The 22,475-nt window shown below is 42.0% G+C and overlaps 1 protein-coding gene across 1 annotated transcript in view; it reads right to left on the reverse strand.

Annotated features, from left to right (window-relative positions):
- SCFD2 (sec1 family domain containing 2) overlaps positions 1 to 19,583 on the reverse strand; it is a 147,956-nt gene extending 128,373 nt beyond the window's left edge. Inside the window, exons 1-2 of the mRNA XM_055139993.1 lie at positions 18,629 to 19,583; positions 10,463 to 10,631 (exon numbers count right to left, since the gene is read on the reverse strand). Coding sequence (XP_054995968.1) covers positions 10,463 to 10,631; positions 18,629 to 19,463 — 1,004 coding nt within the window. The 5' untranslated portion in view covers positions 19,464 to 19,583. The remainder of the gene's footprint in view (positions 1 to 10,462; positions 10,632 to 18,628) is intronic.
- Positions 19,584 to 22,475: the final 2,892 nt, after the last annotated feature.

The raw sequence follows: 22,475 nt of genomic DNA on the forward strand, positions 1-22,475 counted from the left end.
TTTCTGCGCTCAGGAATCACTCCTGTTGGTGCTCGGGGGACCATATGGCATGCTGGGGGGGGGAGGGCGGGGGGGAAGGGGAGAATCGAGCCCAAGTTGGCCAAATGGAAGGCAAATGCCCTCCCTGCTGTACTCTCGCTCTGGCCCACTTGGGGTTTCCTTAAACACAGATGGAAAGATACACAGAGGTGGACATGATCGCCATGAAGAAAGGAGGTTTTTATACTCATGAATTCTCAAATCAGAAGACACAGGACAACTCCCAGAGCCACATCAGGAAGCTCCAGAGACGGTCAGGACACAGGGACTGAGGGGGACGTGGGCACGTCTTTGCTCTTTCCATGGACAGTGCTGTGTGAGGCAGGCTGAGCATGCGTGTCCAGGCCCACTAAGGTCCGACTTTGACTTGAATTTCCCTTCATTTCTCACAGCCTGATGGGGAAGGCTTTCCTATAATCCAACTTTCAGGTGAGGGGTTTCAGCTGTAGGTCAGAGCAGAAACTTTTGTGACAGTTTTGTTCCAAAAAATATTTCCTTAAAGCCAGTTTCTTTTATTTAAAAAAATTTTATTAAAGAGCTATGATTTACAAAGTTACTGATAATTGCACTTTCAGCATACAATACTTCAATACCACTCCCTCCACCAGTGTCAACTTTCCTCCATAAGTGTCCCCAGCTTCCCTCCCCACCCCAGCCCAACTCCACCCCAGCCTGTCAATTTGACAGGAACTGCAGCTCCTTTCAGAAAAGGTGTCTGGCTGCTAGTTCACCCACAGATCAATCCTGTAGGATCTAAAAAAAGAAATACCAAAATGGGGGAGGGGGAGAGAAGAATGAGAAAATAGGAAACCGGTACAGAGTGGAGTTTATGCTAAACATATGTAAATGATCTCATATTTGAATATCTATCAAAGCCATTTGCCGTATTAACAGATAAAAAGAAAAACCAAACAATCCTCTTACAGGAAGGATACTTCTCAGACTTTAACAACCATTCAGGATTTTCTTTTAAAATCTTAGCAAACTGAGAAGAGAAATTTCCTTAACCTGACAAAGATCTCTACAAAAAAGCCTACAATGAATGTCATTTTAAAGTTTAAGAAACACTTTGCTTACAATTAGAAATAAGGGGCCTAAGAGGTAGGATTGGTGATTGACTGGCTTGCATGAGTCCAACCCCAGTTCCATCCTGGAACCATAAGGTCCTTTGAGCATTGAGTCAGAAAGTTTCCAAGCACCAACAGTAGGGCTCAAACCCCTCCCCTACTCTTCCCTACACACACACATACCAAAAAGGAAGCTAAAATTAGAGTAATCAGTCTGCCTGACTGAGACCCACTGCAGAGCTAAAGTAATCAAAACTGTATGAAAGAGACATATAGATCAATGGGACAGGACAGAGAGCCCAGAAACAGATCCAGACCACAGGAAAATATATCTGATTCATGTCCTCAGAGATTCAACGGTGGGAAAGTAAGCGTTATTACACATGAAGAGGCTAAAGGCAAAACAATGAAAGTCTGACAAGGTGTCTTCTGAGAGGAATTGTGGAAGAACCTCTGGGGATGGCCTTTTGTGAGGGCTATTTAAATGTAAGTATTGGCCTTAAAGGCAGCTCCTGGGAAAGTGATCTTATATTTACCTGGACAAGGAAGACCTCTATTACCATGACCATGACTTTTCCTCAAAAGTCCTCTTTGTTTGAACTAAGCTATGATCATGGCCTCATAAGTCTTGTGAGCGAGTTACTCAGCTTTCTGGGGTCTCGCTCATCTGCATAGGAGATAAATGTGCAGGATGGAGTGGTAGTACAGTAGGTAGGGAATTTGCCTCACATGCGGCAGACCTAGGTTCGATCCCCAGCATCCCATATGGGCCTCTGAGCTTGCCAGGAGTAATTCCTGGACCAGAGTCAGGAATAATCCCTGGGCACAGCTGTGTGTAAACTAAAACAAAAAATACAACAAAAACAATGTGTTATCAATAAACAGCTTACTTTTTTTTCTTTTCTCTGTCTGATATTATTTGTCTGACAAGCCTAGAAGGTCAAAGATGATTTTCTTTGTGCTCCAACATAAAAATCAGGCAAAAGATATGAAAAGACATTTTCTCTAAGAGGATATGCAGATGGAAAATAAGTCAATGAAAAGATGCTTGATATCATTAGCCATTAGGGGAAAGCAGATTAATACCGCACTATCTTTGCTAGAAGAGAAATGTACTTCTATGTTCTGTGTATACACACACACACACACACACACACACACACACACACACACACGTACATTCAACTGCACTAATTTTTTTTTTCCTTTTTGGGTCACACCCGGCAATGCTCAGGGGTTACTCCTGGCTTTGCACTCAGAAATCATTCCTGGCAGTGCTCCGGAGACCATATAGGATGCTGGGAATCGAACCCGGGTCGACCACGTACAAGGCAAACGCCCTACCCGCTGTGCTATCGTTCTGGCTCCCCAAAGCTTTCATATTTGAGTTTCAGTGATACAATGATCAAAAACCCATCCCTCCAGCAGTGCACATTTTCCACCACCAATGTCCCCAGTATCCTCCACCCTTCCCCCTACCACTATGGCAGACAATTTCCCTCTTACTCTCTCTTTACTTTTGCCATTCCCTTAATCTTGCTTTACTGGCTTCACTGTACTTATCTTCTGCTGATACTATATTTCCATTTGTTATCTGCTTGCTTTCTGTCCTCTCCATTAAGTTCCATGAAAACATCTTCATCAAATACCTGCCACACACCAGTCAATTAAAACATTTTAAATAAATAAATATGATATGTTTATGTGCTAAAAGTTTCACTTTCATATTCCCGCTTATGATGTTTTAGACAAATGGACTTCCTAAATATTAGATCTCCCCTGGCTAAGGTTTCCAAACTCCTTTTGGTATTTGGCCAAACCACTGCATTCTTTTTTTTCAGTGTGTGTATTTGCTCAAACGGGCACCAGTAACATCTCCATTTTGAGACTTGTTACGGTTTTTGGCTTGAGCAAATCGATGAGCAATGGGATGACCGTGTGTGTATTTGGTTTTGGCACTGTACTATCTCTCCAGCCCCTATACTGTATTTTTTTAACTTAAAGTACTGTGATTTATAATACTGTTTAAGTCAAGGCTTCACACCTACAATGTTCCAACACCACACCTCCACGAGAGTTACTTCTCTCCACCTTTGTCTCATCAAACCATCTGACTCTTGCCTGTCACTTTCTTGTACTTCTAGTTTTTCTAAAGGTACTGATTTCTACTACATTGATACCAGGCATCCCACCACCAACCTAAGATTCCTCCAGTGTGATGCTATTACAGAAAGCACAGATGGGAAAGGGCCATCAAGCAAGAATCTGAGCACATGTTAGAGAGAATCCATAGCCAGAACTATGGGCCAATCCTAGTATGAAATGTACTCTGATCTATGTAACAGAAGATTTAGAAGCACCCATTGTGGTTGGTAAATTCATCAGAAGTTAGAATTTTGGACTGTCATGGATTTTTACTTGGTAGTGAATATTAACTGAAGTAGGAGCTTGTCATTCAAATGTAACAAGCCCTTCCATTCCACCTTTCCCACTTTAGGGAACAATAGATGGCTCTTGGCTTTGGGTAAAGAAGCCTTAGTTTCCATTTAAATTAAGACTCTCAAAGCTACAATGACCCAGAGTTCAGTCTTCTTGCAAGGGAGAAACCACAAACCATTTCAAATGTTTCAATATGAAAAAGATTCTGGGGATTGCCTACACATTCCTTCACTAACAAAAACCATGGCAGAGTTTCAGTATATGAGCAATTATAGAATGAGGAATTCTACCTTCTAACCTCCTTCTTTTAGTAGAAAGTTAAAAAGAATTCTGAGAAGATGTAACTATTAATCAAGGATGAAGATTTCTTTTTGTTTACATTTCCAGTGCCTATAAAAGAAACAGGAGGGGCTAGGCCTGTGGCAGGAGGGGGTGCACATGCGAAGTCCTGAGTTCAATCCCCAGCACCACATGCTCCTCTTCCCCCAAATCAGCAACCCTGGGTGTGGGTCGGGTGTCACCCAGGTACCACTACTAGGACCACCAAGAACTGGCAAGATGAAAAAAGAAAGTAAAAGTGATGGAGACAAACTATGGTTAGGCTCTTGCCTTGCATTGCAGTTGTAGCCGCAATCCTGGTTCAAACCTCCCCATCACGGCACGTGGTTTCCTCAGCAGTCAGGCACAGTCCCCGAGCACCAGCTGGTGTGCGTGTAGCCAATAAAACAAATGGACAATATTGGGAGTAATATGGTAGGGCTGGTGAAAAGGTACAAACAGTAGGGGGGTACTTGTCCAACGTACCCAGCTTCAATCCCTGGCATCCCACGTAGTCCCCTGAGCCAGTGCTTTCTAAGCATAGTGTCAGGAGTAACCCCTACACAACATCAGGTGTGGCCCCAAAACAAACCAAAAAAGAAGTAATATGGTAATTGGACTAAGTGTTAATCAATCAATTCCTTTCACTAATCTGATTTTTACTGAAGCATACCACACATATAGGAAAGAACGCCTGTCAGTAAATAATTAGCTCAATGTATATACACCAAGTGAACATTCACATAACATGCCTGACCAATGAAGAACTTCCTTAGTCACCCTGATGACCATCAGAGTCCTGACCATTACCATGCCCTGAGAGCAACTACCAGACAAACATGTAACTATAGAACAAGATAGTCTAGTTTTAAGTCTATATGCATGGACAGCAATTAGTTTCTTGAGGAACCCCTGGGGGCTATTTATCAAATTAAAAACAAAAAGTAAAAGGCTGGATATAGAAATAACTAAAGCAAATGAACTGGGAGAAGAATACAACAAGCTCCTGGACTTGGTGAAAATAATAGTGAGCAGTAAAATGAGGTTTGATTCAAAAGAACAAAAGCAACCAGTGCTGGCATGGATGTGGGGAAAAAGGGACGCTATTTCACTGTTGGTAGGAATGCCGTCCAGCTTTTCTGGAAAATAATATGAACATTCCTTCAAAAACTAGAAATTGAGCTTCCATAAGACCCTGCAATACCACTTCTGGGAATACATCCCGAGAATGCAAAAGAGCACAGTAGAAATGACATCTGTACCTATATATTCATTGCAGCACTCTTCACAATAGCCAAAATATGGAAACAACCCGAGTGCCCTAAAACAGATGACTGGTTAAAGAAACTTTGGTACATCTACACAATGGAATACTATGCAACTGTTAGGAGAGATAAAGTCATGAAATTTGCTTATAGATAGACATGGGAGTATCATGCTAAGTGAAATGAGTCAGAAAGAGAGGGACAGACATTAGAAGGACTGCACGCATTTGTGGAGTATAGAATAACATCACATGAGGCTGACACCCAAAAACAATAGACACAAGGGGCAGGAAGATTGCTCTATAGTTAGAAGCCTACTGCATGAGCTGGGGGGAGAAGACAGCTGAATAGAGAAGGGATCACTAAGAAAATGATGGTTGGAGGGATCAGCCAGGATGGGAGATAGCACTGTAGCAGGTCCTCCCATTGTTCATCGACTTGCTCGAGCGGGCACCAGCAACGTCTCCATTGTGAGACTTGCTACTGTTTTTGGCGTATCGAATATGTCACGAATATAGTGGGTAGGGCGTTTGCCTTGCATGTGGCCGACCCGGGTTCAATTCCTCCGCCCCTCTTGGAGAGCCTGGCAAGCTACCGAGATATCTCGCCCGCACTGGATGGGAGATGTGTGCTGAAAATAGATAAAGGATCAAACATGATAACCTCTCAGATCTGTATCGCAAACCATAATGCCCAAAAGTAGAGAGTACTGGGGAAATTGTCTGCCATGGAGGCCGGGCGAGGGTTGGAAAGGGGGGAGGTATACTGGGACATCGGTGGTGAGGATGTGCACTGGTGGAGGGATGAGTGTTTGATCATTGTATGACTGTAACTCAAACACGAAAGCTTGTAACTGTATATCACGGTGATTCAATAAAATAAAATTAAAATTAAAAAGATGCGGTTTGGCTGGCCATCCTGGAGTGGTCCTGATAGTGTGTGCTTCACCAAGCACTCCTATGGGAGCACTGGATCAATATTTTTTTCTTTTTTCTGGAAGGGCATGACAGGTTAAATTAGTACAGAAACCTTTGCTATAAACCGTTCCAAAGCCTGCTGGGCAAAGAGTGGGCATAAGACCTAAGAGAGGCCAGTCTTAGCCTGTTCATTGAAATCTGAATCTTCAAAGGATGATGGAGGACTCCAGACAGAGAACGGCCAAAATGCAGCCTCTCTGATACTCAGGCCTTGGAGAAACCTTTGCTGAGTTCTTAGCTCTTCAATCCTTGGGAGACATGTGCTGAAAATGTGTTGTCCTTTCCAAAATCTGATTAAGTCTTCCTTTGGTTTCGTTCCCTTTGCAATAATCCTTTCTGCTGCAATTGACCAAGATTAATACTTTCTGTTGTTTGTGTCACAATTATGTTGAAAGGACAAAACTCCCAAAATCAAATCACATGGTAACTCTCTCATTATCTCTTTATAGCTACTCATGAGCCTTGCTCTTCTCTGTCTCCTGTAGAGCTAATATAGAATTTGAGAAAGGTGTGGCTCTGTAATCAAGTTTTGGGGCTCCATTTCTAGCTTTGTCTCCTCTTAACTATGTGAGCTGATGTACCCCAGCCTCAGTTTCCTCACCTGCATGATGGAGAAGAACAATACCTACATTATTTGGTCATTATAAAACTTACATGAATTTCCAAAGGTGAACTGTAAATGCTCTTGGCACACAGCTCAGTCCTGAGAAATGCTTATGGAGATGATGGCAGTGGTAGTGAAGGGTAGTGGTAGTGACTTAGGAGGCCGTGATTGCTCTCAAGGATCTTATCTCTCCTTATCTAAATCCCTGAAAACAATTCAAGCACCACCATTTCCACAAGGTTCACAGAGGTCTGCAAAGTGCACATTCAACTAACACTTGACTTGTAGGAATTATAATCTATAGCAGACCCATAAGTCATGATTCTGTCATTTCTTTTTTATTATTATTATTGTGCAAGTGTGTAAGCCCTCACTACCCCAATGATAAAATCGTTCCTTGAAGGCAAGAATGTTATTTCACATACTGAGAGGTTGGGGGTGGAGAAACCTCCCAAGCAAAGTTCAGGGGGACATTCCTGATACTATCAATCAACTGGGTAGTATGGTGCAGTTCTTGGACTCTAGAATACAGGCACTGTTCAAGCCCTGCAGTGCTCACAGTTAGCCTTAATAATTACCACTTTATTCTCTCTCTAACCCTTGCCCGATAGCCAAAGTAATCCTTGGGGAAGGTGAGAGATGGGAGGCATTACGTTCCATAACTTCAAACTGCACTACTACAAAGCAGCAGTAACTAAAACAGCATGGTACAGGAATAAAGACAAACCCATAAATCAATGGAATAGGATTGAAAATTCAGAAACAGACCCTTGAATATATGGTCAGTTAATTTTTGATAAAATGGTGCTGAGAAAACCGGTTAGCCATGTGCAAAAAAATAAAATAAAATAAACTCAGACCTATTTCTAATATCATGCATAAAAATCAAATCAAAATGGATTAAAGACCTTGATATCTGACTTGAATCTATAAGACACATAGAAGAAAACATAGGCAGAAACTCTCCATAACATTGAAGCTAGAGGCAACTTAAAGGAGGAAATGTCACTGACCAAGCAAGTGAAACGAAATATAAACAAATGGTACTATATAAAATTAGTACATAAAATTAGCTTCTGCACTTCATAGGAAACAATGACCAGAATAAAAAGTTCTCCGAGTAAGAGAAATTATTTGCCTATCACTCATCTAATAAAGGATTAATATCCAGGACATATGAAGCATTAGTAGAACTCTACAAGAAAAAAAATATCCGATCCTACCAAAACATGAGGAAAAGAAATAAATAGAAGCTTATTCAAAGAAGAAATACATATGGCCAAAAGGCATATTTGTAAAATGCACTACATCATTAATCATCAGGGAAATGCAAATCAAAACAAAGAGAAATCACACCTACACCAGCAAGACTGACACTCATTAAAAAAAAACAAAACTAGTATTGGAGAGGATGTGGGAAAAAGCAGCCTTCATCCACTGCCAGTGGGAATGTCAATAGGACCAGACTTTTTGGAAGACAATAAAGACATTCCTCAAAAGACTAGCAATTGAACTTTTATATGACTCAGCAATTCCACTCCCGGGAATACATCCCAAGGGTCCAAATCAGAACAAGAGAGACATCTGCACCCCTGTGTTCACTGTAGCACTATTTATAATAGCCAAAATCCGAAAACAAGCCAAGTGTCCAAGAACAGATGACTGTTCTGGGATAGAGAAGCTATGGCACATACACAGAATACAACGGAATACTACTCAGCCACAAGAAAACGATGAAGTCATGCTATTTGCTGCTACGAAGATGGATCTGAATGGTATCATGTTGAGTGAAGTCAATAAGGAGAGGGACAGACTCAGAATGCTCTCTCTCATATGTTGGATATAAAGAAACTTCACAGGAATAACAAATGCCCAAAGGCAAGAGAAACAAAGTATAGGAGAACTGATTTTAGCAGGAAGCTCACTGTGCAGCAGGGGTGAGGGAGATAAGTTAGGGAAAAAAACACTAATGGTGGAAGGGAAAAGATCCTTCCAGAGGCAGGCTGGGAAGTGGGAAGGAAACTGGGGACCGTGGAGGAGGGAAGAGGATCATGAAAATGGGGCTTGTGTTGGAATTGAAAAACTGTAAACCTGAAACTTAGTACTGAATAACTTTGTAACTGCAATTCATAGCGATTCAATAAAAATAATAATAATTAACACTTCAAGGGTTCACTAAAGAGCAAAAGATATTTCCATCACAGCTATATCTTGATTTACACTTTCTTAGATCTATGTTTTAGAATAAGTGCTGCCACAGTGAGCACATGGCCTGTGCTCTTTGTCATGTGCACAAAAGTGCCAGGGATGTGAGTCAGTGGCAGAACACTTACCTGGCATATGTGAGGTCAGGCTCCATTTACAGTACCACCAAATATATAAATATATATATCCATATATGTATATGGAGCAAATCGATGAGCAATAGGATGACAGTGATACAGTGATATGTAATACACATACATAAAATATAATATATGTAAATATTCTATCACTATATCACTGTCATCCCGATAACATACTGCACTGCACTGCACTGTTGTCCCGTTCTTCATTGATGTGCTCAAGTGGGCACCAGTAAGGTCTCCACTGTGAGACTTGTTGTTACTATTTTTGGCATATCGAATATGCCACGGGTAGCTTGCCAGGCTCTGCCGTGCGGGCGGGATACTCTCAGTAGCTTGCCGGGCTCTCTGAGAGGGAGGGAGGAATAGAACCTAGGTAGGCCTCATGCAAGGCAAACACCCTACCCGCTGTGCTATTGCTCCCGTCCTTATATAACATAAAAACATTAAAAAAAAAAAGACAGGTGACAGCAGTTTGTCTTTCCCTCCACATATTCAATAAATACATCTCTTTCCTTCCCAAAAAAAAGCAAACACAAAACAACAATAATCCAAAAAAAACCTACCTTGTTAAATTTCAAGAGTTGAAAATTCTGTTTTCCTGTGAGTTTTGGAAATAAGTTTTAAAATACAAAAACACAGTTAAGAGGAAAAAACTAATTCCAATCATGTTAGGAAATTCCCACTGCATCTGTTATTGTGAAGCACTGACACGATCATGCCAGAGGTCCTGTCTTGTTTAAAAATTTAAAAAACATGGAGATGAGAAACAGATATTCTGAGATATATTTTTCCCCTTCCAATTAATTTTTCCCCTCCTAGGAATTGTTGAAGAACAAAGTGGAGAAGATAAGTACTATAACTTTTCATTGTCAAGCTTGTGGGGAAATGTTCTTTTATGTTAGAAACCGAGTGACAGAGCACACCATCGTCTTGCTCTGATTTGTCTAACCATGAGAAGAAATACACAGAGAAATCAAAACTTGGCCACTGCTGCCCCAGAGCATATCACATCCAGATAAGGGATGGCAGCATTTCACAGCTGTGTGGGCTGTTGTTTGGCCGGGTAGGAAAGTCCGCTGGGGAAAAGGAACTGGGGAAAGCCTGTCCTCAGTCCCATATGCAGCCGTCTATGAAATGGAGACATACAAACTGACTAACCTAACTGACCCTGGGAACACGCCATCTAAATGATACCGCTGCAAAATCCCATACTTTGTGGCTCAGTGTTGGCTAAAGGATATGGTTATTTCAAAGTTAAGAAAACATGACTTTTTTCCCCTACATGCAATCCATCAAATTTCTCCAGCAGGCCAATGTTTCTGTGTTTTATTTCTATAGGAAAGCTCGGCCTAGGAGAGAAAAAGAAAAGGAACAGTGAGGAGGATGAGGGGCAAATAACTCTTACTGAGATTGTGCCAGACAGCCTGGTGCGACCATGTTCTGATTCTCATCTTCAGCCTGGAGGGCCGTAAGCCCGGCCATGCTGACCATCACGTCATTGGTGTGGCCGGGAAACTGCGGGAGCACTGATAGGATCTTTTCTACCAAGTTGTCTCCATGATGTCCCACTGCTCCTATTTAAGCAGACAAGAACACATAAATTTATAATGATGACCTGGGAGAAAACACCTTGTAATCTGGATCAGTTACTGTGTTCTATAGAGAAACAAAACCAGGGATCAGACAATATCAAATGATAACAAATCTTTGGCCTTCGATTTCTAAAGTAATATTGGCAAGCAGCAGAGGGGAGGGGTTGTAAGGCAGAAAAGGAGCCAAAGTAGAAGTGACAGAAGGACCCGAAGGCACACAAGGTCAGTGGTGAGGCTTTTTTGGCACTTTGGGGTTGGTAAAGGTGCAGTAACCTTGTTCAGAATCAAAAAGCATTAACACTATGGCAACCATGTTACACAAATTATATTTTTAAAAAAAGGAGGAAAAGAAATTTGGATTCATGTTTATAATGGCCCTTCTGTCAAAATTAACATGCAGGTGAGGATGGAAAGAGCAGGAGGTTAGACACTTGCCTTGCACATGGCCCAACCTGGTTCAACTCCCTCACGCCGCATATGCCAGGAGTAAGCCCTGAGCACTGCCAAGTGTGGCTTAACCTCTCTCTCAAATAACAGAAAGGGCTGGGAAGATGGCCCATGAGGTAGTGTACGTGCCTAGCATATTCACAACAGTGAGTTTGATCCTCAACACTGTGTAGTCTACCAAAGGGTGGTGATCCTAGCCCCTGAGCACCACTGGGTGTGACCCTATTAAATAAATAAATGACATTGTTAAGTTTCTGTTACACAGATCAATAACATGAACTTCGTGTTTCAGGCACCCACGTACCCAATCAACTTGTGACTTGGACTGACTGTCCCATATGCTGTGACGCTGAGTCTACTTTGATTACTACAATATTTTTAGCACCGATCATACTGTGAATCAACACATATTTAATGAATAAGTTGACAGCCTAGAGATATCAGGCAAATAGTAACCCAGGACACCATACTAAATTTTTAGGATAACAATTTTTTTCTTTTTTGTACTAATGACATATAGGGTCAAGATGAGTATAGAAATCTGAGTAGATCTCCCCTCTTCTGGAATCTTCTCTTCACATGGAAACTGTTATTGGGTTCACCCTGTATCCAAGAGGTCTAGAATACTGAACTTACAGTTACAGACTCCCTGAAATACTTCCCAGATGAAAGAAAGAATAAATTGAGAAATGGCAACAGTTTACAATAACAGAAGAATTTAAAGAGTGTGTTCTATGTACCAGTGGCTATTTAGATATTTTACATGTATATCTTAACACTTTTAAAATAAATGAGGGTCAGAGAGACATTGTATAGGTCTCCTTTGTTCAAGCATGAGGGAACCCCAGATTCAATTCCCAGTACTGCAATCCTCAAATTCACCAGGAGTGAGCCGTAAAATGAGCTGGGAGTAGGCCCTAAGCTTCTGAGACTAGACAAAAAAACACATTAAAAAATAATAAACAAGTTCATTAAATGAACTCAACCCAAAATTCAAGATGAATAACAATGTCCAATGCTTTTTAAAGAATGAATCTAAATTCTCACTCCCAAATTCATCATTTTGTAAAATTATTTTTTAATTTATTATTATTATTATTATTATTATTATTATTATTATTATTATTATTACTTTTTGGGTCACCTCTGGTGCTGATCAGGGTCTACTCCTGGCTCTGCACTCAATATTATTCCTTGTGGTACTCAGGGGACTATCAGGGGGACTATATGAGATGCCAGGGATAGAACCTGGGTTGGCCATGTACAAGGCAAGTGCTCTCCCTATATACTATTGCTCCAGCCCTAAATTGATCATTGTTTGAAAGATTATCATTCCAACAATGGACAGAACTTACTACATCTAATCCACTTCGAATAAAGTAAACTCTTTGCTTTTTAATTTCCCTCTCCCTCTATTATTTTCATGCTATGTCATATTAATTGGACAGAAAGATAAGATAGGAAAAGACTAAACAGTAGCTAAAGGAACCATCATTATCATCTCAATACTATAGTTAATGAATATTGACAATTACTGGTATTCTGGGTGTTAAGTTTTATACTTTATACTTATTTGTCACTGGATTCTTACAAAGATCAAAGCACGTAATTCTCCAAACCATACTCTATATTAAAAAAAAAAGACAACAATAACTAAAGACAGCCCCAGAGCCTGTATTAAAGAAAAGTTCTTATTCCACGAAGAGAATATTCACTTATTAGGCCTAGAAGAAATCAAGTGCTATTTATCTTATCTTTGGTTTACTGTTGTCTCTCTAGAACTCTGACTACAAGCTGCTTAGTATTTAACAATGCTTAGCTTCGTGATCCTACCAGCCATCTGAATGGATGATCAGTGTCTATAAGTGGCCCTGAGATACCCTCAGATAACCCCCTTAGAAGGGGCTCTCAGTGAATCATGCCATTAAGCCTGGGAAGGAGACACTGGCATTACCTCATCACATCATGAATTTCTCTAATAGCTCCCCCCTCCTTTACTAAAAACATTTTGAATTTTCCACTTTTCATGAAATTTTCTCTGCACTTGATGCTCAAATTCCTAACATTATCCCTAAGCTATTCATTCCCCCCTCCATCATTAAAAGACATGTGGCTTGAGCACATGGCCTTGTGCACTGCCTGTCTTTCGAACTCCCTTAGCCGCTGACAACCCAGAGGCTGCTCACTGCTCCTCCCTGTCCTAAACTCCAAGGTCTTGGTCAATTCATTAAAACCTTTCAAACTAAAAGTGACCTCTTGAAATTCCTCCAACATGAGATGTCAAACCATAACATGCTTATTTTTTTTCTTAAGGTTGAATAACTAATCGTCAACTTAGAAAATCTAAGTATCACTTATATACTTAAAATATTATATGCTAATCTCCTAAGTGTTCAAAATAAAAAAGAATATTTGTGTGGGGGGGAAAAAGATTGGGCCACATCCAGTGGTGCTCAGGGCTGACTCTTGGCTCTGCACTTAGGGATCACTCCTGGCAAAGCTTTAGGACTCCAAGATAATGTGGGGTTCCAGAGATCAAACCCAAGTTGGCCGCCTGCAAGGCCAGTGCCCAACCCGCTGAACTATCTGCCCAGGTCCCGGAACTGTTTTCTTTAGTTATAGTATATCTATTGGAGCAATTCTCATAGATAAGTTTTATTTTCTTCTATTTTTAACTTTCTGGACTGGAGCGATAGCACAGCGGGTAGGGCGTTTGCCTTGAATGCTGCCGACCCAGGTTCGATTTCTCAATCCCTCTCCAAGAGACCAGCAAGCTACCAAGAATATTCCTCCCGCATAGCAGAGCCTGGCAAGCTACCCGTGGCATATTCAATATGACAAAAACAGTAACAACAAGTCTCACGATGGAGACGTTACTGGTGTCCACTCGAGCAAATTGATGAACAACGAGACAACAGTGCTATTTTTAAGTTTCTAAATTGTGCACTGGGGGGCCAGAGTACTATTTCAGTGGGTAGGGCTTTTGCCTTGCATGCAGCCAAGTTGGGTTCAATCCAGCATCCCATAAGGTCCACCATGCACCACCAAGAGTAATTCCTGAGTGTAGAACCAGGATAACCCCTGAGTATTGCTGGGTGTGACTCCAAAAAAAGAAAAAAAGCCAAAAAACAAAATGTATGCAGAACCTATGTTCCTATTGTAACAAGATCATATGTTATATACATATGCACACACAAATATTCTGAAATTGCTCATATAACATAAGCTTGAACTTTCAAGCCATTGCCCTGCTCTTGTGTGAAGTTTTTCACACAGTCATCTGGACAGGACTCAATATTCGTTTACATGACCCACACATAGACTCAGCAGTCACAGACTTCCACTATCACAGTAACTTCTGATTTCTTTTTATAAAATCAATCAAATGCTAAGATTTCTATTACACTTAGATTTTCAGAGATCTTAATCTTTTCCCTCCTTAGAGAAAGGTTCTATAAAGAATAAAGATTTTACACATTGTGTGAGATCGATTTCTTTCCATGTAGGATATTATTGTGAATGGAATCGTGGATTCCACCCTCCCTCCCCTTAACTGTTAATGCTATGATGTGTATGGGGTGCCATGGGTGGGGGGGGGGTGTCCACAAGTGTCATAAACTAGGCGGCAGTGCCTACATACTCAGCTACACTGCTGGCTGTGAATCAAACACTGATCCACAGTTGCAGTGCCGGAAGGGCTACACACAGTGATGCACAAGGCTTACTGCTGGCTCAGTGCTCAGGGGTCACTCCTGGAAGAGGTTGGGGGACCATATTCAGTATCAGATTGAACCAGGATTGGCTGTGTGCAATGCAAGTGCCCGACCTGCTGTACAATCTCTCTTATCCTGTCATAATTGGAATCTGTTGAGTAAATCATGGGCCATGTGCAGAATAAATTATGACCCTGGTGATTGATTTCAAAGGAGGCTCATGAGTTTGACTCGAAGCACCACTAGACTGGCAAATGAGTTAGAAAAATTGGAGCAGCCCATGATTTCCTCTCCCTCATCTCATTTGACCACTGCTGTTGACTCAGCATCCCATGCAGGCAACCTCAACCCCTTCAAATCTCACCTGGCACCAGGCACCCGCCAGTGCCTTCCTCCTTATGAGATACCTCCCCTGCCCAGTCCCACCTAAATGTTTTTGAAGTGAACTATTCACAAAGGTAAGAGATAGAGATATACCTCAAATAGCTCGGTGGAAAAATCATTCTTATTGCCTTGGTATTCTACTGAGAATAGTACTTTCATGATTTTTCCTAAGCCCTTCACCTAGTATCTTTTTTTTTAATTGTTGTTATTATTATTATTTTAGTTTGGGGACCATGCCCTACAAGTGCTCAGGGCTTACTCCTAGTTCAGTGCTCAGGGATCACTCCTGGTGGTGTTCAGGAGACCATATGGGGTGCTGGGGATCAAATCAGAGTTTGCCATAAGCAAGGCAAACATGTTAACCACTATGCTATCTTTCTGGCCCCCAAAGTGACTAATTTTTCCTATCATCTCATCTAATGTCTTATGCATATCCAGAGAAGACCCTTAGTTGCTCCCCGTGAATAATGCCCCTTTTATTAGTAATTATACTTTAAATTGTGGGGGTCTCCACAGTGGTGCTTGGGAAATCTGGGCAACACCCAGCATTGCCTGGAAAAGCTTGCAGTTCGGAGAATTGAATCTGGGGTCCTATTCAAGACAGACATTTGCTCCAGTACTTTTCACTGTTTCCTGGGTCCCTGAATATTCTTCCATATGATCATACATATATATATATATATATATTTATGTGTCTGTATCCATGTATATATACCTCCCATATCAGTCTGTCCATTGAGTAAATTCATTAACATAAAGGACATTCTGGAAGCCTATCCCCTGGCAGGAACCTTAACAAAGGCAAAGGAAGTCAGTATTTCGTACCCACAACACAACTCTCCCTTGGACAATTCAGAAAACAAAACCTGGGAGACTTAGGGACTGGAGCAATAGTACAGCAAGTAGCGAACTTGCTTGCACAAGGTTGATCCAGGTTTGATCCCTGGCACCCCATATGGACACCTGAGCCTGCCAGCATTGAACCCCAAGTGCAGAGCCAGGCAAGGCTCCAAACAAAAAAGATGGGAGACTTTGATAGAAATATTGATACAATTCTAGCCCATCAGGCCTACTACTCAATGTTTATGCCTTCCCCCTTTATAGTAAGTAAAGAACAACTTCTGGACCTCCAAATCTATTTTCTTCAAATGATAAATATAATACTCAAATAATATGTTGGGATCTGTAAGATGAAAGTGATTTTTATTCATATAGCAGCCCTGCAAATAGGATTAACAAATATCACTATTGTCTTGTTCATGTCTTATGGTGACTCTAAAGTATAAAAGCTTAGAATACTTTGAAAACTTGTGCCTTGGGTGCAGTTCTCAGATTATTCGTAGGAGGCCACAGGTAAAAATCATTTCAATGAGGACCCATGGCATAAGACCAGAGGGTCCACTGGTAGGACAGAGGGGACATAGGAAGGAAACACGGCCAGAAGTGGGTCACGGCTGGAAAAAAGTGAGAAACACTGCCTTAGTGCACATCTGCTGCATTTGTTAGTGACCAAGGAAGCAACTTAATCTCAGAAGCATTTTCCATCAAAGTAAGTATATTAACCTCAGTGTTTGGCTGACAGTAACTTTTAATTCACTTATTTGTTCATCTAGTCTTTCAGTAAGTATTTATTGAGTATCTGAGCTGGGGTACTCAAATGGTTCAAAGGGCCAGTGCAAATGCTATGGAGGCCTGGGTTGGATCCTGGCACTGCAAGGAATGACTCCTGAGCACAAGGTTAGGAATAGCCTCTGCTGTGTGTGGCCCTGAAAAAAAAAAAAAGGTATATATAGAGATAGAGATGCACACACATAGAGTGACCACTTACTTTCAGGCATTCTTCTGAAAGCTAATAAAGAGTAAACCATTAGAGTTCCTCTTCGTGGACATTTCCAGTCAAGTGGGCTATACCCAGAGAGTGGTGCCCAGCATATAAAGCATAAACCCCTGACTCTTGAGCTATCTCCCAGCTCCCTAAATCATTATTTTATTTTACTTATTTCTTCCTCCTCCTCCTCCTCTTCTCTCTCTCTCTCTCTCTCTCTCTTCCTCTCTCTCGCCCTCCCTTTCTCTCTCTCTCTTATTATTTTGAATGACAAGTACTTTAGAGAACAAAAGTTTAGACTTTTCTTGTTTCAAGGATATTAAGGTTTGCCTATGTGAAATCTTGGTTGGGAACAACAAACTTATGTGGCTTAACCACTTATAAAAACAATATCACATTTTTTGGCATAAAAAAGTTTAAACAGTGTACATGAGAAATTCAAATAACGCAACAAACATATTCATGTGGTACAATTATTAGCTCATATCTCAGTATTAACACTTAGTTCACTTTATTTTTTCTGGGTTTTTTGTTTGTTTTTGTTTTGGGGTCACAAGAAGTGGTGCTCAGATTACTTCTGATGAGGCTCGAAGGACCATACTCATGACCATACTCATGACCATACTCATGCAGTCTCCTGGGGCCAATCCAGGCGCCCAAACTTCTACCAGATGTACTATATCTCCAGTCCCTCACTTTTTCTATTTGTGACTTGAAAACTAATGTTATTGTGATCAAACGTTGAACTATGCCTATTATGATTTACTCAGCTTTATTATCTTCACTCAGCTTTTTCCCCAACCTACTACAGGGAATGCTTACCAATGTCATTTTCATGATCATTCTCCCTGAAGTTGGATGTGACCATTATGTAGTACTAGTACCATTTATCTAATTAATGAACCATAAAGTTGACGTTTGACAATTAATGAACAAGTACCAGAAAGTTCTTTCCCTTACCTATTTTAAGGCTTCATTTGTAGACTGTATGCATACATGATGGATATGACATTATAACTTGATATTATCAGTCTAATCTTCAATTGAATGATAGCCAAAAATATACACCTCCCGTTTTGCTCAGGAGTGGACCATATGGAATGCTGTGATGGAACACTGTTCTACAGCATTCAGAGCAAACGCCTGATCTGCTGTACGACCGTCTAGCCCCCAATTGATACTCACTTCAAGAAACAGAAACTCCACTGTCTATGATACTTGCACGTTTGTCTTATAATTCTCCGTTCATTGGGCCATCTACTGACATCTAACAAATTACGAAGGACTTTAGTAAACTCTGACATCTGACACTTCATGAGGGCTCCCAGAGAGCTGATTCTCTTCAGCTGCATAATGCCATTTTTCCAATTTCTTCGAGTAGATGCAATTGTAACTGGGAGTGTATTGATTCATAACCGAACCTAACAAACTGATTGCAATTGCTAATAAGCTTTTCTCTATTCCGTTATAGACTGTGACCCTTGCGACATGAGGTGTGTTTCTTTCCAGCTTATCTTTACTGTGCGAGGTAAATAAACTACACGCCCCATCAGTGAAAGTCCCAGCATCTTGGAGTATGGTTAAGAACCCTCCCCAGCAGCCCCGCTTACCTGTCAGATCCAACGTTCTGTCCACAAAGACCACCGATGCCCTGCCTGTGGCGGCCTTCCTCCTGTTCTTGGCAGGGGCAAAATTGGCAAGATCTGCAGCGATGACACGACTGAGGGCACCCACCGCAAAACACTCTTCCCTGACTCCTAAATGCTCACACAGAGAACTGAGGCCTGACACCAAGCACCTGATCTGCAGCAACAACTCCGGGGGGAGGGCACTGGCATCCACCTCCCCCAGGCCACCCAGCCTCTTCTTGTCGGGCCGAGCGCTGTTCAGGAGCTCTACGTCCTGGGGGAGCAGCGGGAAAAGGGACGCAAAAGCTGGCGTCAGGGCAAGGTGGGGCGCAGCGGGGGCCAGCAACAACGGGACGTGCAGCACTTCGGCGGTGTAGTTCATGTTGCCCATCCACTCACACAGCTTCTCCTCCAGCTGCTCGAACACCGGCTGCCCCTCCAGCTCGGCCGCGGCCGCGGCCGGCACATGGTTAGCGGTGAGGTGGACGGCGTGGCTCACGGCGGTGACCACCACGCAGTACTGGAAGTGACTGCGGCAGACGATGTCGCGGAGAGTCTCCACGGTGCGGCCTTTGAGCAGGCAGCTCAGCACGAACACGGCCTTGGGTTGCTCCGCTCCGCCTCCCGGGGCGGCGGGCTCGAACTCCCGCAGGTGACAGGCAGGACTCCCCACGGCTTCCAGGAGCCGGGGAGACCCGCAGCTCCAGTGCAGGCTCTCGGCGCAGGCGGCGTCCAAGTAGACCACAGCGCGCTTCACTTTGGCCAGTACCTGCTCCCAGCCTTGCTGCGTGAAGGACAGCACTCCCGGGGCACTCATGGCGGGGGGAGTCGCTGATTCGGGGGGCTCACGGGCTCGGAAACTCCTCTCTCAACTCCGGCTTCCGGGTACAGGGTTCCCTCAGACTTTGACAGTCAACACGGTACACGTGGTGCTGCCTCTGACTCGTCCGCGGGCGGCGCGCAGAGATGACGTCACAAGGCCTGATAGGCTGGTAGGAAAAAGCGCGGAAGGACAGAGACGTCTGGGAAGAAGTGGGCGGTGCTACGTGCCTGAGGCGTCTGGGTCGCTGGAAGTTTGAAAGCGCCAGTCATGAGCAGGGGCTGCTCGTGAAATAGCCAGTGCCTATCTGTTTGGCTCCTTGTGATCATACTACTTTTCATTGTCCCCCGTGGGAGAGAGCTCTGGAGTAATAAAAAACTGCACTCATCTACTAATTCTCTGCTTTCTTTGGATCTGAACACCTCTAAAAGTAGTCACTCATAGAATGACTGCACTTACTCGGGGAATATAACATAACCTAGTATGAGACTGACACCCAAGGACAGTGGGCAAGGGCCAGGAGGATTGGTACATCGTTAGAAGCCTGCCTCAAATGCTGGGAGAGAAGGCAGCTGGAATAGAGAAGGGACTACCAAGTCAGTGATGGTTGGAGGGATCGCTTAGGATAGGAGATGTGTGCTGAAAGTAGACTAAGGACCAAACACCATGGATTCTCAGTATTTGTATTGTAAACCATAATGTCCCAAAATAGAGAGAGAGCGTAAGAAGGAAACTACCTCCCATAGAGGCAGGGGTGTGGTGGAGTTGGGGTGGCGGGAGGAATACTGGGGACATCGATGGTGGAAAAAATACACTGGTATAGGAATGGGATTTTGATCACTGTGACTGAAACTCAAACATTAAAGCTGTCACTATCTTACGATGATTCAATAAATTTTTAAAATTTTATTTAAAATTTATTTTAAAAAAATTAAAATTGGAGCTGGAGAGATAGCACAGCAGGTAGGGCGTTTGCCTTGCATGCGGCTGACCCAGGTTCGATTCCCAGCATCCCATATGGTCCCCTGAGCACCTCCAGGAGTAATTCTTTAGTGCAAAGCCAGGAGAAACCCCTGTGCATCGCCAGGTGTGACCCAAAATGCAAAATAAATAAATAAATAAACAAATAAATAAAAACTCAACAAGTCAGTGATAGAAGGAACACATCAGGATCATCACCTATAAGAAACCCATACCTAACATTACAATGACAAAATAAATAAATAATAAAAGTAGTCACTTTATTCATAAGAACTCAGAGCCACTAGAGAATATAAAACAACTACCATGTCATATCTTCTAATGTGTAGCTTGTTGTTATAGAGAGCAATGTTAACTTTGTTGCATATCTACATAGCAAACCTACAAGTCTAGTTTTCACTTTTTTCATCTTCCTAACCATTCAAAATTATTTATTTCAATGACATCTTCCATGTGAGAATTTCCAAACTCAGCACCATCATCTCATCACCCTATTCTCCCGCTGATCCCCTTAATAGACAACAATCAGTTGGTACCTCTGTTAAGTAGTTGTCATATCATTGAGGAAACTTGAAAATACCTGTTTCTCTAACATATTTGTTATAAGTGGTTGGAGTGATAGTACAGTGGGGAGGGCATTTGGCTTTCATGCAACCGACCCAGGTTCTATCCCTGGTACCCCATATGGACCCCTGAGCATGCTAGAAGTAATACCTGATCACAGAGCTAGGAGTAACCCCTGAGCACTGCCTAGTCTGGCCCCAAACCAAAATAAAATATTTGTTCTAGTGTGCTAGAGAGCTGGTATCTCCAACACTAAAATGTAACAGGTGCTCAGTAACTGTGTTAAATAAATATTCAATCCATATCTGCATAATAAATTATATATTCAACCAAATTTTAATCAACATGTAAAACATTTCAGGTTCCATATTGGACAAAGGTACAAAGAAAAAGGTAAAAAGGAAAAATAAGGCACAACCTTACCTTCAAGAGAATCTAAAACAGGGGCCAGAGAAATAGTACAGAGGTTAAACCATTCACCTTGAACAAGACTGATCCCTGTTCTTTTCCTATAAACTCCTTCTTTTGCCCGTGCAGACAAGGTTGTTGCTTTTAGGCCAGAAGCACAATATCTTCCAATCTGTAGGCCTGTTGCTCAAAGGTCCTTTTACTCGACCCATCCAAAAAAAATAGGTTTTGGGTGGAGATGTTTTCACTAGAGCAAATGGTTGGATTGGAGTAGGAAAGGCAGGTTTGGTAAGGAATGCACACATTTTGGCTTGAGCATAAATTTGAACTATTAATTATCCAAGAGAACTATCAGCTAAAGCATCCAATGAGTAGCTTGTCCTAAAATCAAAGAATAGTCTGATAGAGAAATTGAGAGTCATTAGCTCCTCTGTTATTTATTTATAATATAAATTATATTTCTATTTATTTATTTATTGGCTTTGGGGATCACATCTGGAAATGCTGAGGGGTTATTTCTGGCTCTACACTCAAATTATTCCTAGTGGTCCTCGGGAGACCATATAGGATGACGGATATCCAACTCAGGACATCTGTGTGCAAATGCCCTACCCGCTGTGCTATCACTCTAACCTCATATAAATGATTTAAAAGGTTGGGTGCAGAGACACAGCTCAAAGGGCTGAGCACATGGTTTGAAGGCAGGAGGCCTGGGCTACATCCCAATATCGCATGATCCCCTGAGCACTGATAGGAGTGATCACTGACTCTGACCACTGAACTATGAGTACCCCTTGAGCACTTCTAGTAATGAACCAGAAAAACAATGAAGTCTTGACACTTCAAAAAAAGCTGAATAGCTGATAGAATTTTTTTTAAAAAATCCCACAAGATGGAGAGCAAAGAGAACCTGAAGAATAGCTATTTCAAACTCTCAGTGGTTATGGCAGAGTTAGGCGAATTCCTGCTAAGATTATATACATAAGGTGAATAGATTTGCCTGATGAAAATGTGATTTTAACTACCCATGTTCATTCAAAGCACATTTACTTGCAT

Source organism: Sorex araneus, chromosome 5 (genome assembly GCF_027595985.1).
Source record: "Sorex araneus isolate mSorAra2 chromosome 5, mSorAra2.pri, whole genome shotgun sequence".
Classification (NCBI taxonomy): domain Eukaryota; kingdom Metazoa; phylum Chordata; class Mammalia; order Eulipotyphla; family Soricidae; genus Sorex; species Sorex araneus.